Consider the following 15,606-nt stretch of genomic DNA (forward strand, 5'->3'; position numbering starts at 1 on the left):
CACATGTCAGGGAACACCTTAAGGCTACATAAACTTACGTACTAAATGGCAGGATTTTGTAAAACTACTGTTCCACTATAGTAGATAGTATCTTGGCACCTGAGAGGAGTTGAGTTGATCTCTCAGTATCTCTTTTTTTAATTTTTTAATTTTTATTGTAAACAAATGCGATACATCTTGTTTCTCTGTACATGAAGTAGAGGCATACCATTTGTGTAATCATACATTTACCTAGGGTAATAGTTTTTGACTCATTCTGTTATTTTTTTCCTCCCCCCCACCCCTCTTTTCCCTCTATACAGTCCCTCCTTCCTCCACTCTTGCCCCCCTCCTACCCCCCATCATGTGTCATCATCTGCCCATAAGCGAGATCATTCGTCCTTTGGTTTTTTGAGATTGGCTTATCTCACTTAGTATGACATTCTCCAATTTCATCCATTTGCCTGCAAATGCCATAATTTTATTATTCTTTATGGCTGAGTAATATTCCATTGTATATATATATTCCACAGTTTCTTTATCCATTCATCAATTGAAGGGCATCTCGGTTGGTTCCACAATCTGGCTATTGTGAATTGAGCAGCTATGAACATTGATGTGGCTGTATCTCTGCTTCTGTGTTCTTAACGTATAATTTTCCAGAGGGCAAAATCATGACCTTCAAGTGACTATAACACAAACACCTGTCACATGTTTTAACTTGTTCATGAGGAACCAATTAGATGTTACTACTTATTTCACAACATCTGAGAAGCTAAGATATGTACAGACAATAGACAACTTGACCAAGAAATTTTAAGATAAGATTGCTGGGAAGTTAAAAATATTAGTTAACGTCCGTCAGGACCATAAATTCATGAGGTTATGTGTCTGCCTGGATAGAAATTCTTTGTATCTTTAGTAGATCAAAATCTGCCAGTTACCAAGTGACTTCCTAAGTCCATGTGCGTTAATCAGTACTAAGCAGTGGGTGAACCAAGCTCATCCCCTTAGCCTGGCAGCAGTCAGCTCTCTCTGAAAGGCCAGATCATAAATGTGTCAAGTTTTATGAGCCGTGTAAGTGTCTGTCTCATATTTACTCCTCCTTCTCACCGGAACGAAAACAGGTTGTAGGCCGGATTTGTGTTGTTTGCCAGTCCCTCTCATGGACAATCTCTGGGTGACTTTCCTTCATGTGACATTGAAAGGACATGCTGCCTGCCAGCTTTTACCTTCCAAGTTTCTTGGGATTTTCCTAACAGTTGCTTTCTTGAAGAACAAAAGCAGAATACAGTTTCTACCGTGTTGGGTGGGGATGGTAGTGGTAAAATGTGATGTTTAACATATTCATTACTGGAAAGCTGGTAAGATTTTCTTTTCTTTTTCTTTTTCTTTTTTTTGGTATCAGGGATTGAACTCAGGGGCACTTAACCACTGAGCAATATCTCCAGCTCTTTTTAATATTTATTTTGAGATAGAGTCTTGCTAAACTGCTGAGGCTGGCCTTGAATTTGCGATCCTCCTTCCTCAGCCTCCTGAGTCACTGGGATGATAAGTGTGTGCCACTGTGCCTGACTGAGCAGGTTTTCTTAGAGTGTAAAAAGGACACATTTTATGGGAAGGAAGAGTGCTGGTTTCACACCCATTTTAATTCTGGCTGTTTAGAGAGACAGTGTTCACCAGATGTGGGACATAGTAGTCAGATGTGTCTGCCTTTTCAGGGCACTTTGAAAGTTTCTTGTTGGAAGTCAACACTTTTGAAGTATTGATATTACTTCAAAATGCCTTCTATAAAAGAAGGATTTTCTACAGTTTTTTGGAATGTGTGACTTTTATTTTGAGGAGATCTCTTGAAACTTAGAGAAGAGTCAGTAGTATCTTCCCTTTCTGCTTTGTTCATCTTGATTTTCTTTTTAGAAACAAATTATAAATTGGCATTTTTTTTTACCTGTTTAGACTTTGCAGATGTGTTGAAAGAAAGCCTCTCTTTGGCTATTGGTTACTAACAGGAGGTCTTGAATAGTGCACAGGGCAGTTGCTAATATTGATAAATATGGTTAATTATAATTATGGGACCGAGATTTATACTAAACTTTCACATTTTATTTTTATGATTCTGAGTAAACACATGAATTCTTCTTAACCAGAGAGGGGACTGTGCCCTTGTGGGCTGAGGTGCGGACGTGTTGGAAGGCTCTGGATTTGCCATTCCCTCTTGGTCTGTTCTGGTGATCTCTGGCTGTGTTTCATTGTTGTGAGCCTGGTTTATGATGGAAGTGCTCATTACACATTCTGTTGGATGGCTGAAGTCATTGTTTTGTGGAACAGTTAGTTACTTGGGACAGAAGGACCTTGACTGGAGTACTGTGTCCTCTCTTTATTATTAATGAGAATTCTTTAGAGGGCTGCTACCTTTTGGGAAAGCAGCACTTGACTGGAAGTGCAGAACTTGACTGGAGGTAGAACTTGACATAGAATTGTTCCAGAAGGACTTCAGAACCATGTGAGGTCAAGAAAAGGTCTCAGCCCACACCCTTTCCCATGTGTTGAGGCAGCCGTGGGTTCTTAGTTTGGAAGGCTCAGAGGGGGTCATAAGTAAGGTCCTTGGATCTATTTTTTTGAAAAATAAGAAGCAGGCATAATGATTGTCATTCACAGTGGTTTGTGCCTGTTTCTGATTTCCAACCTGGGATATTTTTTGTCATTTGGATGTGATATCAAGAGAAACTTAGTTAATGATGGGAAAGGCAGTCCCCACTGATTAAATAACCATTTCACTAGTTTATACTCCAGTTTATACTTTGGTAAGTAGTTTGTAAAAATATATACAATATAGGGAGGTATGAAAACAAGTGAGGAGATAAAGGGAGTGATCTCCTCATTCACTTGTTTACACATCTGGGCCATTCTTATCAAGTGTCTGTCACATGCAGAGCACTGTGCCCTGTGCACTATACCCTGTGCCTGGAGTCCATCAGGAAACACGTCAAACTCCCTGTTCTTATGGAGCTGTATTCTAGCCTGGGGTCAAAGGCGGTAGATCAACAGATGCACAAGGATATCTGTGGCATGGCAGGTGGTACTCCAGGCTGTGTGTGCAGGAGTGGGTGGGGGGCAGGGGGCTTGCTACTTTATAAAGTGGCTCATGAGTCAAACCACTTTTACTCATGAGATGACATTTGACCTTAATGAAGGGCGGGGTGAGTCATGTGCCGTCTGTAAAGAGTCTCAGATAGAAGGAATTGGAGGTGTGAAGACCTGAAGTGCAGAGCATGCTTGGTGTTCTTGGGGAGCAGCCAGGAGGCCAGGGTAGCTGGAGCAGAGAAAGGGGAAGCATGGGAGCAGGTAGGGGGACTTCGTAGGCTGCTGCAGTATGTTACTGCCAGATGCAGGAAGCCGCTGGAGGGTTTGGGGGCAGAGCACAATTTGATTTCTATTTAAAAAAAAAGACCTCTTGGTCTTTTATACTGAGAGTAGTCAGTAGGGGTTAAGGGAGGGTGCGGGAGTCCAGCTAAAGGACTCTTATAAAAATTCAGACTAGAGATGATGGTGACTTGAATTAGGGATTACTAATGAAGATGATAAGAAATGATTGGGTTCTGGATATATTTTGAAGAAAATACTGACAGGATTTGCTGATGGGTTGGATGGGTGTAAAGAATATGAGAGAAAAATCAAGATTTTGTCCTGAGTAACGGGAAGCATGGAATTGTTATTGACCGAGATAGAGAAGGCTGAGGGGAGACTGTTCAACAAACGAGGAACGGAAGGGCACTTCCTGATTAAAGGTGCCTACAAAACCCCCATGGCTCATGTGATGCTTAATATAAAATGCTTTCCCCCTAAGATCAGGAGCAAGATAAAGATGTCCCCTCTTGCCATTTCTATTAAATATGTAGAGGAAGTTCTAAACAATGCAGTCAGACAGTAAAAAGAAGTAAAAGGTATCCAGATTATTAAGGAACAAGTAAACTATATTTGCAGATGACATGATCTTGTATATTGAAAATCCTACAGAATTCACTAAAGAACTAATAAGTGAGCTCATCAAGGTTGCAGGAAACGAGATCAATGTCCAAAACTCAGTTTTAGTTCTATATATGGACCATAACATTTCAGAAATGAAATTAAGAAAATAAAATCATTTACTGCCATGGGACTATCACTCAGAAAGAGAGAGAAGGAGTCTGGATAGAGGGGGGAGAAATGGTCTGGGGTCTAAGCTGTAGGTCACCAACATTCAAAGGTCAGGGAGGGAGAAGGCACAAGAAAAGGAGATAACCTGGAGAGCTCAGAGTCATGTCCCGGGGACAAGCACTTGAGGAAGGAGGAATTGATCGGGTATATGATGCTGATGAAGGGTGAAAAAAATGAGATCAGGGACTGATGACTGAATAATTGAATAAGCCTGAATAAAAAGTAGGAGAGAGAAAGAATGAGAGAGATAAGGGTAAGCAAGGGTCTGTCCAGAATTAGTACTTTCCTTTTTGCTACTGAGGATTGAATCCAGGGGCACTTCACCACTGAGACACATCCTCAGCCCTTTTTTTATATTTTATTTAGAGACAGAGTCTCACTGAGTTGCTTAAGGCCTTGATAAGTTGTCTGAGGCTGACTTTGAACTCACAATCCTCCTGCCTCAGCCTCCCCAGCTACTGGGATTACAGGAGTGTGCCTCTATACCCAGCCAGAATCAATACTTTTTTGTTTTGGGAAAAGGTAATAAAAGTTGAATACTAGAAAAATGAATTTGCAAACCTATTTTTTTTTTTTACTTCTTATTTTCAGATATGAGTATTACTCACAAATTACTATGTAAGTTTATAAATGCTAACCCTGTTGTTATGCTGTCTCATAGTTTGTAACCATTTGCTGAATGGACTGGTACTAGTCCATGGAACCTACTTTATGTTATGCGGGTCTAGGATTAGATGAAGGAATGTGAACTGAAATTGATTCAACAAGGATTTGTTGCAGAGTATTGTACTTGATGGCAGGAAGTACTGGTTAGGCAATCAACACCAGTCTCACTCTCTAAGTTTCCTTGTTCAGAAATCATGAAGCCTGAAGTTTGCTTTCACAAAGGTTATAATCACATGCAAGTCAGATATCTTGTGTGGAGCATTATTCCTATAAATGATAATAACTATTTTCCTCATAACCCTGATGTTTGTATGCCCTTTTATTCTGAATTGCTCATGTAATTCTCATACAACCCTGCAAAGTGAATGGGTGTTTTTTTTTTTTTTTTTTTGTCTTTTAACCTCCACGAAGAAACAGGATCAGAGATGAAACAACTTGTCCATTCTCATGCTCTTTGAAAGTGCCAGAGCCAGGGCTACCAGTTTTAGGCCCATGAGCTTGCCATGGAATTTGGCTGTGGAATTTTAAATTACCTTTCAGATTCGAATTTAACATTAGATGTACTTTGATAGTTTAGCTCCAACTTTTGTCATATGAATGTACATGTAGAATTTGCTGTCACTTTGGAGTTGTGTGTGTGTGTGTGTGTGTATTGTCAGTGTGGCAAGGCAAATAGAATTTGTCTTTCAGATCTGTGCAGTTGCTGGATCACACAATTGTTGGTAAGGGCTTTTGATTTTAGAAGTGCTATCTTATAACTGAATTATTTCTTCTTTCATAGTGTATGAATTATTTGCATTCATCAGTCACATGGGAACATCTACAATGAGTGGCCATTATGTTTGCCATATAAAGAAGGAAGGAAGGTAAGTCTTTCAGAGAAGGTAAATGTTAGCTATGGTTTATTGAGCTCCTACTATGTGCCAGGCACTCGACTTGGTGCTTTGTATGTTACCTTGTTTGGTTCTCACGTTGGTCTTGTAGGGATATAGTCTTAACACCATTTTATACATTCAGACACTGAGGCTCAAGAAGGCTGAATAATTTGACTTTAGTTAGTAAAGAGTTGTGTCAGAGCTTATATTCAAAGGTAATTTTAACAAAAATACCTTCCCAAAGGTACTCCATAGGATCTCCGTAGTTAGCCAACAAAACAAGAAAACCAAAATGCCATATTAAGTTAAATTTTAGATAATGAATAATTTTTTAATATAAATATGTTTCAAATAATTGCATGTCTCCAGTATTACATGGGATGTACTTATATTGACAAATGACTTGTTGCTTACCTGATGGAGTTTGGGGGATAACCTGGGTTTGATCTGGTGACCTGGAACCTCCAGTGATCTGCCATGCTGCAGCCCTGCATGGCTTCTCCGCTCTTGAGTAGGATTGTTAGGCCTGGAGAGTGAGAGGGAGGCTACTGCTCTCTTCAGATCCTCCTCCCTGGGCGCCCTTCCCACAGCTCCCACTGTGCCCTGGGGGACACACGCTCAGGCTGCCTGGTGCAGAGTAACACGGAGCTGGACTTCTCCCCTGCCTCCCACTGCAGGAGGGCTCCCCTCCCATGCAGACGCCACCGTGCTCTCTTTCTAGTGTGTCTTTTAGTTTTATCTTCTCAGTGTGATTACTAAAAGTCAATCATTGAGCACAGGGACCAGTATTTATAGTGAAATCTTTTTATTGCCAAGAATGACAGTTTTTTTAAAAAGTATTTTTTAGAAAGAAAATATAACTTAAAAAGCAATAAAGTTCATTGTTGCAAATTTGTAAAATAAAAAAATATGCAAAGAATGTGTGCTGGGACAGCCTGAAAATAGCCAGTGTCTGCATTTTGATAAAGTTTTCTTTATTATATTGGTCTCCTTGGACAGGGGTGTGTATGTCTCTCTATATACATACCACATACATGTAAATGTATGTATGTATTTACAACTCTTATAAAATCTTAAAGTATGTACAGAGTACATATAATTTTTAGACCTGTTTTTCATATTTTATTTTATTTTATTTTTTTTGTGGTGCTGGGGATTTGAACCCAGGGCCTTGTGCTTGTGAGGCAAGCACTCTACCAACTGAGCTATATCTCCAGCCCCCTTCATATTTTATTGTGACCCCTATTACATGTTCATATTATATTGTGATTATTTTCTCACTTCACCAGATTTTCTTTGAAGAAATCTTAATAGTTATAATGGTTCACTACATAGATATTTACCTCTGATTCTTAGCTAGTTTTATACCTACGAATGAAATAAACATTGTTATACATACTTCTTTTCCTCAGTGTCTGAGGCTGTCTTTGGATTTCTGAGAAGTGATTTATGGCATGAAGGGCTTAAAGTGTTTAGAGGATCCTGATAGATTTAGTAACTGCATTTTGATTGAACTTAAGAATCAAAAAGCAGTAGTGATTCCCCACCAGAATTCTGTTCATTTTTACACAATAAATTGAACTTTGGTTATCTTACACATCTTGGTTATCTTAAGTATAATGCTCCATCTGATAATAAGTTATTTCTGCCAAGTGTCCTGGAACTGACATAAATCCATCAACTGCTTCTGTCTTCTGTTTTCAGATGGGTGATCTACAATGACCACAAAGTTTGTGCCTCAGAAAGGCCCCCAAAAGACCTGGGCTACCTGTACTTTTACCGCAGGATACCAAGCTAAACACATATGAATTGGCGAGAAGAAGCCATAACGCCTTTTTAATTTGCCAAAAAGAGAAAAAAAAAAAAAAAAAGAAAGAAAGAAAAAAATTTGGGACAAGCCAACATGAAGGAATACATGGGGTATTTATAGTTTATTCAAAGAGCACGATCATTTGGCACCTTCTAAAATAGAATTGGGAAGAAATTTCTATTAGTGATGTTACTCTATTGTAGATAGTTTTTATAAATGTTCAAGGAGAGGGTGATATAAACAAAGGTCATTCACATTGCTGATGTGGCATCTGCCATCAGCATATCAAAACTGGGGATGTGCCCCCAGCCCTCTGTTTTGCTTTGGGGGTCAAGAGGTAGTGGCCTCCAGAGAAATCAATCAATGAGGCCATGGTGTGGCCTCACCTACAGTAAATAAAAAGCCCACATTTTGTTTCATATAGAAAATCAGCAAGTGGGCTGGGCTTTACTTGTGGCATAGTCTTTTTCATTACGCACAATAATTTCTGACCTATCCATGTATAATAGAACATCCACAGTGAAAGATATTTTTAATTTCAATCATATCAAAATTCATAATATGACTGTATGAATGTGTGTGAGTGAGCGAGAGTGTGCGACCTTTATAGTCCACTAGGAAATCTGTGATGGGTTGGCTTTTAAAGGCTAAATAGTTGGTATTAAGCATATCTGGAAAAGGCAAGTAAATATTTTGACAAATCTATAACTCAGGAACAGTTAAAAAATTTAATTCCCCACTTAGATTTTAAGGAGTAAAAAGGGCTGAGTTATCCCCTTTAAGTGTAGTCAAGAATTCACTTGGGGTTGTGACATTTGGTGGCATAATGCCCCATGTCCACAGGAGCCTAAGAGTGAACTTTGCTAAAGGTGGATGAATTCTCTTTCTTAGCAGCCCATTCCTCCAAAGGTATAGTGTTTATTTTGAGTTAGAATAGCTACCTTCTTCTTATACCACATGAAAATTCCCTGGAATCATGTTAAATGCCCCAGATTTGTCTGTCATTCTCTTGTCTCTGAACTCTTTGCCTGCCTCCATGTCCATGTTTTTCTGGGGCCAGTCTCGTTTCTGCCCTGTTTTGGTTTATCACCTCATGACTTGCCCTCGCTGCTTATCAGCTGTGACTGACAATGTGATCTTGGGCACTTGAAGGATTTCAGATACAAAGAAACTTAACATGTCATTGTAAAAGGCCACCCTTTCCATTTTGATTAAGTATTTTAGGTGCAACCTGGGATTAAATCAGAGTTTCTAATGTGATACACAGAGGGATAATTTTCCTACTGCTTTGTACCAAATCCCAGAGTCTCTGGAGTTTCTATTTCAGATTATTCAGTCAGATGATAAAGGATTTATTGCTGTCCTCTTCACTTGTATTTGTTCAATCGAAAGGATCTTTCTAGAAACTGTAGGAAAATAAAGCAGAACCAATTGGGGGAAATGAAGCAGAGATGAGTCTGGAGCCATAAGGATTGGTGGTAGTTGGGCCCTGTCTCACAGGAGGTCATGTACACCATGTGAGCGAGGGATGCAGGCTGGAGGCCTATGGCCTACAGACCCGGGTGCTGTCCTGACTGGTGTGGGCAAGGCCCCTCTTCCTCCTCGTACCTCACTCTCCTCGTCTGCACAATGGTGGGTGATACCTGCCCTCCCTTTCCAGTTGTGCTGTGAGGCTCTGATGAGATTTGAGCCTGCACAGGTAGAAGGGTGTCCCACAGTGGGTCCCAGTAGAGCATGCTCCCTGCCTTGTGAGATTGGCAGAAGGAGGGGAGCTCATGGTGCAGTCCTCCTCTACGACACTGTGCCCACTGGTGTCACCTTCTGGTGTTGACTCAGAGGTCCTGAAGCAGACCCATTCTCTGGCTCAGGTCCCTGACTCTGGTGGAAACCCTTACACGAAGCAGCCTTACAAAATCCAGTGCCCTTAGGGCCAAGTATGGTGAATAATGACTCCAAACACAAATCAAAAATGGCTTGTTTTCAACAATGTTGCAAAGCAAAGGCCTTTTGGGGCAGCAGGGGGAGAAATGGAGGTTTGGTTCGCCATGTGGACAAAGACAGTATGTATATTTTGAACGAACTAAAATTTTTGTAATAGAACTTTCCAAAATTAATGGTATAAAATCTGTACTTAAGATTACAGGCTATAAATTATTTAATTTCCCTAGGTAGAAAACGTCATTTAGCCCTTTTGATGCCTAAAACATACTGTAAGAAAGTGTACTACGGCTGCCTTTTTTCCTGTCTCGTGAAACAAAGGGCTATTTCTACAAGGCAAAGTTTTGTATATGTGCTATTCTCTATTTCAGATCTAGACTTGGAGAAAACTGGAGGAAACAATGGATTTCTTTCCTGTTTAAGAAAATGTATTTATATGTATCTCTTAATATATATAAGCAGGTTCCCTGGAATAAAAGTCTGGAATGTACTGCTTAGTTTTACACATAGATGTAGATGAGATTATTTGTGACTGAAAACTGGAATAATGTGTGGGTTGTGTCACCTGATCAGCCTGTTAAGAGTCCTCTGTGTGAGGCTTGATGGTATAATTGTGAAGTTCTCACTGAATGTAGGTGTCTATGTGAAAGACAGCTCTTTCTTCCTGTAAATACCTTTTGATATCTTTGTGTAGAATCCCAATGAATGTGTCTTTGGAAAATGTAATGTATCAACATTTTTAATTTTGTTCATTGATCTAAATGCCCAAATAATTAATCAAAAGTCCAGTTTGGTTCAGATTGGGATTTTCCTTTTAAAGTAAATATATATATACAGAGAAAATTATGGGAAGAATCATGTTTTAATGCCGTTTTACATCAATGTTGTTTCAGTATTTTTGAAATGACTAGTTCGTTTTCTCAAACCTACAAGAGAATGTGCCTGCCATTTCCCCATTGCTCCCTCTGGGCTCCCTGCACCATTTACTCCCTTTACCTGAGCCAGAGCCTCACCTGCAGGCCACAGAGAGAACACCCGGGTTTGTGTCCCAACTCTGCTTCTGTATCTGTTAGGACTGGGTCATTTGACCTCTCTGGGTCTTCATCTTTTAAATGGCCAGAAAAACTCACAAGTCCCTTCCTGCCCTAACATGCTGTTCTGTTTTTATTTTCCTGTGATCACTACCAGAATCAGACTTATGAAATGTGGGGATCACTTAGAGTTTTCGATGTTAGTTTTTGGATTATTACAATTTATACACCCAATTGTAGGACCTGTGTCATTTTTAGGGTTCCCACCCCATTTCTATTCCTGCTCTACTTTCTTTTCTCTGGTAACTATCTCATTTTTTCCCCACTCTTGAAACTCAGAATTTTCCAGTCTGTAAGGCACTTTGCTCAAAACAAAAGCGATCCATTTAAAACGCCTTCTTGGAAAAGCACCAGAATGACCTTTAGTTAAACCCATAACATTTGCAGGATATTTTAAACTTCCGATTTGGTTATAGATTGCTATGATCTCCATATGGGTGCTGAAAAAGGTGTCTATCCAAGAAAGAATGTCATTTGCCTTACACAGGCATCACTGTTGTTAAATCTCAGAGTCCAGGCTATCTGTGGGGAGATGACTGGAACCAGGAGCAGGACCAGGGGATGGGATTAGATGAAAATGTGATTTTTATCCCTTAGGTAAAAAATCACAGGCCACAGAAGGTTCTGAACTCCTGTGTTGATTTATACAATTGTCTACACAGTGTAATAGCGATTTTCTACTCAACGAATTGTCCTGAAAGAGTTTGCATAAAATTCTCTAGATATATGCTTTTCATTCAGCACAGTAGCCACATGTGTCAAATGACCCTTGGAATTTGGCCTGTTCAAATTGAGATTGTGCTGTGCACATAAAATGCAGCACCAGATCTTGAAGGCTTCATACCCCAGAAAAAGAATATAAATATTTCATCAATACTTTGTTGATTACAAATATTATGTTGACTATATTGATTAAATAAAATGTTAAATATTAAAATTACTCTCACCAATTTTAGTCTGTTTTTTAATGTGGCTAGTGAAAAATTTTAAATTAGACGTATGTTGTAATGTTGCAATTCTGTTAGGCAGTGTTGCTCTAAACTTCCATGGTGTGAGATAGGCAATGACATACAATAGGTAGGAAGGTAATTCTGCAGAGCATCAAAATAGAAGTGACACAAATATTTTTGCTGTAGTCAGGAGCACTGTGAGACACAGAACATCTTCCAGAATGTTCTGCCCCTCCACCACATATACAAAAGCAAGCAAGCCCTGAGCTGCCTTCTTTGAGCTTTGTCTAGAAGCTGCTACCTTTGTACTTATTTTTCTAGCATCTACCAGGTGCCAAGGATGTTAGCCACATGAGGGTGTTGGGCATATTGGTTTCACCTTAGGCAACATTCTCTTGTGGTTACCCTCCCCAGGTCTTGTTTAGTCTGTTCAAAGCTGGGCGTGGTGAAATGCTGTGCGAATCTTGCCGCTCCATGTGCTGTTTCTCCTGGCCTGGGCAGAGACTGAAGTTCATCATGTCCTGTGCCCACCTGCCCAGCAGGTTTTGATGTTGGTTGCTGAAAGAGTTTGTATTTATTTTATTTTGCACTGGTCACAGTTGTTGTTTAAACTCTCTCAAATGTTTTGGGAGAGTATTTGCCTGTGATGGAAAGAGATGGATGATTTATTGCTTCGATTGTTTTAAATTAAAAGCTATTCTCACAATCTGAGGTCTCTTCATGGCTCTTGTTTTTTCTTTTGAAAAATGCCAAGTAAATTGATTCTGACATTGATGGTTCTCATCCATCAGGGGAATTTCTTGGTGTGGACAACCTGCTTTGTTGGTTGCTTAGTCCTCACTCATGGTGGAACATCAGTGATGACGTCCTCCTCCCTTTGTACAGGATGGAGGGGTTGGGGAGGGAGGAGCCTGAGGTCTTTAAGTCTTTCCCTACTGGATGCTAAGACATTTAGGGCAGTAATGAGACCTTTCTCTGGGTTTTTGACTCTCAGTTGTGTAGTGGTCTCTGTATGGCCATGTATTATAACAAGAGACTTCAGTATTTCTATGATACCACATTTTTAGGGTTTTTTATTGCTGCTGTGACAGATTATCACAAACTTAGTGGCTTAAAACAATACATTTATTAAGTTAGAAGCCTCAAAATGGCTTACAAGACTAAAATCAAGCCAATAGCAAGAAAGCAGCAGGAAGAATCTATTCCTCCATTCCTGCCTTTTTCCAGCTTTAGTAGGCTGTTTGCACTCCCTGGCCCATCACCTCCTAGCAGATTGGCATCTGTCCAGTCCCTGCTTCCATTGTCATGTCTCCTCCCAATGGCTCTCTCACCCCATTCTTATAATGACCATTACATTGGGCCTACCCAGAAAATCCAGAATCCTCTTAAGACCTTCCATCATACCTGCAGAGTTTCTTTTACCACGAAAGGTAACATATTCATAAGGCTTGGGGATTAGAATGTGGAATTTGGGGTGGGGACATTATGTGGTCTACCACATAGGATATGCTGTTTAACAGTACATCTATTCACTGGGCATGGTGGTGCATGCCTAAAAACCTAGGGCCTGGGGAAGCTGAGACACAAAGATTGCAAGTTCGAGGCTAGTTTGACTCTGATAAGCACTTACTATCTAGAGACACAGTCTTCTTACCTGTGCAGTGAGCAAAACAATATCTGAGATGAGTTATGTAAAGCATTGGAAATTTGGTAGACTCGGGACGTTTTTATATCACCATTTTATCCCATCTAGCATTTGGACTCTAAGGAAGTTTTGATCCCTTGTTTCAGTCTAAAGTTTTTTTTTTTAATCAAAATATACCAACATTCATGACAAAAGTACTTTTCTGGAGATTATTTCATTAAGTTGATGGATTCTTTAATCTAAATAACATGGTTCATAATTCAACAAATAGCAAACATCTAATATGTAAACAAATCAGGTAAGGTCCTTACCCTTGATGAGTTTATTTTCTAGCAGGGAGATGACAACATAAGAAATAAGTAATATATTTAACATATTATGTAATATGTTAAAGTATCTTGAGTTCATCGGAGAAGAGAAAACAGATCAGGATTGGAGGGTAGATTTCAGTATAAATAAGATACTCAGGAAAGTCATCATTGTAGGTGACATCGGAACTAAGACTTGAATGAAGTCGTATCATCCAGGTGGATGTTTGGGGAAAGAATATAGTTGGGAGAGGGATTGGCTGGAGCAGAGACTTCATTGTGGCAGCACCTCTGGTATGTCAGATGAGCATTAAAGGGACCAGCATGACTGGGGAGAAGGGAGGGAAGGGAGAATGTTGGGACAGGAAGTCACAGAGAAGCCAGCTCACCTGGTCCAGGAGGCCTTCGAGGGCTTTACTTTAGAGTGCAATGGGGAACATTATTGGGTCTTGATCACAACAGTGACCTGATCTGACTGAAGTTTTAGCAATGCTCTTTATTTAGACTGGATGTTAGGAGGGCAAGGGTTAAAGTAGGGGCTACTGTGGTCAGCCAGGTGAGAAGATGATAACTCAGGTGGGGTGCTAGGAGTGGAGGTAGTGAGGGTGGTTGGATTTTGTATTCATTTGAAGGTCAGACTGGCAGGATTTCCTGATGTGTAGGCCATGAGTGTGAAGGAATAAGAATAGCTGAAGGTGATTCCCAAGTTTTTGTCCTAAGAAACTGAAAAATGCCGTTGCAATCACCTAAGAGAAGGAAGACTTGGCAGGATTGGGATGCTGGTGGTGGAGAAAGATGATCAGGAGTCCAGTTTGGGATGTGTAGAGTTTGAAATGTCTATCAGACCTCTGTAGTTGATGTTGAGTAGGAAGATGGATACACAACTCAGAATTTTGGAAGAGAATTCCAGACTGAAGATATAAATTTGGGAGTTGTTGGTGTTTAATGGTAGTGGAGACAATGAGATTGGTGCAATCACTAGTGGAGAGAGACAGGAAATAGAAGTAGTGGAGACTCTGAGCCCTGGGATAATTCTAAATAACAAGTCAGGGAGAAGACCAGTCAGCAGAGGAGACTGAGAGGAGCAAGTACCCAGGGAGAGGAAAACCAAGAAAGTGGTGCCTGGAGTGGAACTAAGTGAAGCAAGTGTCTTGCAGAGGTGAGAATGATCACCTGTCAATAACTGTGATCAGTTAAGTAAGTGAGGACTGAGAATCGACTGTAAGACTGATGAACCTGCAGGTCCTCAAGGCCTCTGCGGGAACAGTTTTGGTGAAGGGTGGAAGGAGAAGGTTGAAGAGAGAAGGAGGAGAGGAATTTCAGATGAATGCAGGCAACTCTTGAGGATTTTTGCTACAAAGAGAAGCAAAGAAGCAGATGATGACTGACAGGGGAGGTAGCATGGGATCAAGAAAAGTTGTTGTTTTTAAATGTGAAAAAAAAGATGGACAAATGGAAAACAAAATATTGAAGATGACAAAAGCGAGATGGAAGGTTTGCTGGTGGTTCCATGGTCTTGAGCAGGTGAGAGGGATGATGTCCAGTGCCAAAGTGGAGAGTTGATTTAGCCAGGGGCATGGAAGTGGGAAGAAGGCAGAGACCAAGAGTGCTTGAGTCTGGGGCCCTCTCCTGCCTGCTCTGATTTTCTCAGTGAAATAGGAAGCAAGATCATCAGCTGAGAGGGGATGGGGGAGTTGATTTGAAGAGAGGAGAAGGTGTGAAACAAAATTTAGTTCAACTATTTTTAAGCTTTTACATTTTTCTGTTTTATGCAATTGGTTTAATTTGTGTCAGTTCTGAAAATTCTATGAGGCTCATGAAAACCATCCCTTAGTTTTGGTCCCTTGTCTCAGTTTCACTACTATAACTTTTGCTAATGTGACTCCTTTGCAGCCATCATTTTCATGGGGTCCAGCTTTGCCAGGGGAATATTTGCAAATCTGAATTTTGTCAAGAAAATTTTTTTCCTTTGTCACTTTTTTATCTATAGCAAATTTTACCATGGGCCATGTTAGCTATTCTCTTAGCTACTTCTCTCAAGTCTACTTTTTCCTGGGTCAGTTTTTGTAGTTTTTAGTATTAGATGTGATCTTTAGTCAGTTTTTAATCTGGGAGGTTTTTTTTTTTTTAATTTTTAAAAAAAATCT

At 40.1% G+C, this 15,606-nt stretch overlaps 1 protein-coding gene across 3 annotated transcripts in view; it reads left to right on the forward strand.

The window, feature by feature from the left end:
* Usp13 (ubiquitin specific peptidase 13) overlaps positions 1–12,217 on the forward strand; it is a 104,811-nt gene extending 92,594 nt beyond the window's left edge. For all 3 annotated transcript variants that reach the window (XM_047564019.1, XM_047564020.1, XM_047564021.1), the window contains 2 exons: positions 5,624–5,708; positions 7,422–12,217. In XM_047564019.1, coding sequence (XP_047419975.1) covers positions 5,624–5,708; positions 7,422–7,515 — 179 coding nt within the window. In that variant the 3' untranslated portion in view covers positions 7,516–12,217. The remainder of the gene's footprint in view (positions 1–5,623; positions 5,709–7,421) is intronic.
* The last annotated feature ends 3,389 nt before the right edge of the window (positions 12,218–15,606 follow it).

The sequence above is a fragment of the Sciurus carolinensis genome, chromosome 9 (assembly GCF_902686445.1).
Source record: "Sciurus carolinensis chromosome 9, mSciCar1.2, whole genome shotgun sequence".
In the NCBI taxonomy this organism is placed as follows: domain Eukaryota; kingdom Metazoa; phylum Chordata; class Mammalia; order Rodentia; family Sciuridae; genus Sciurus; species Sciurus carolinensis.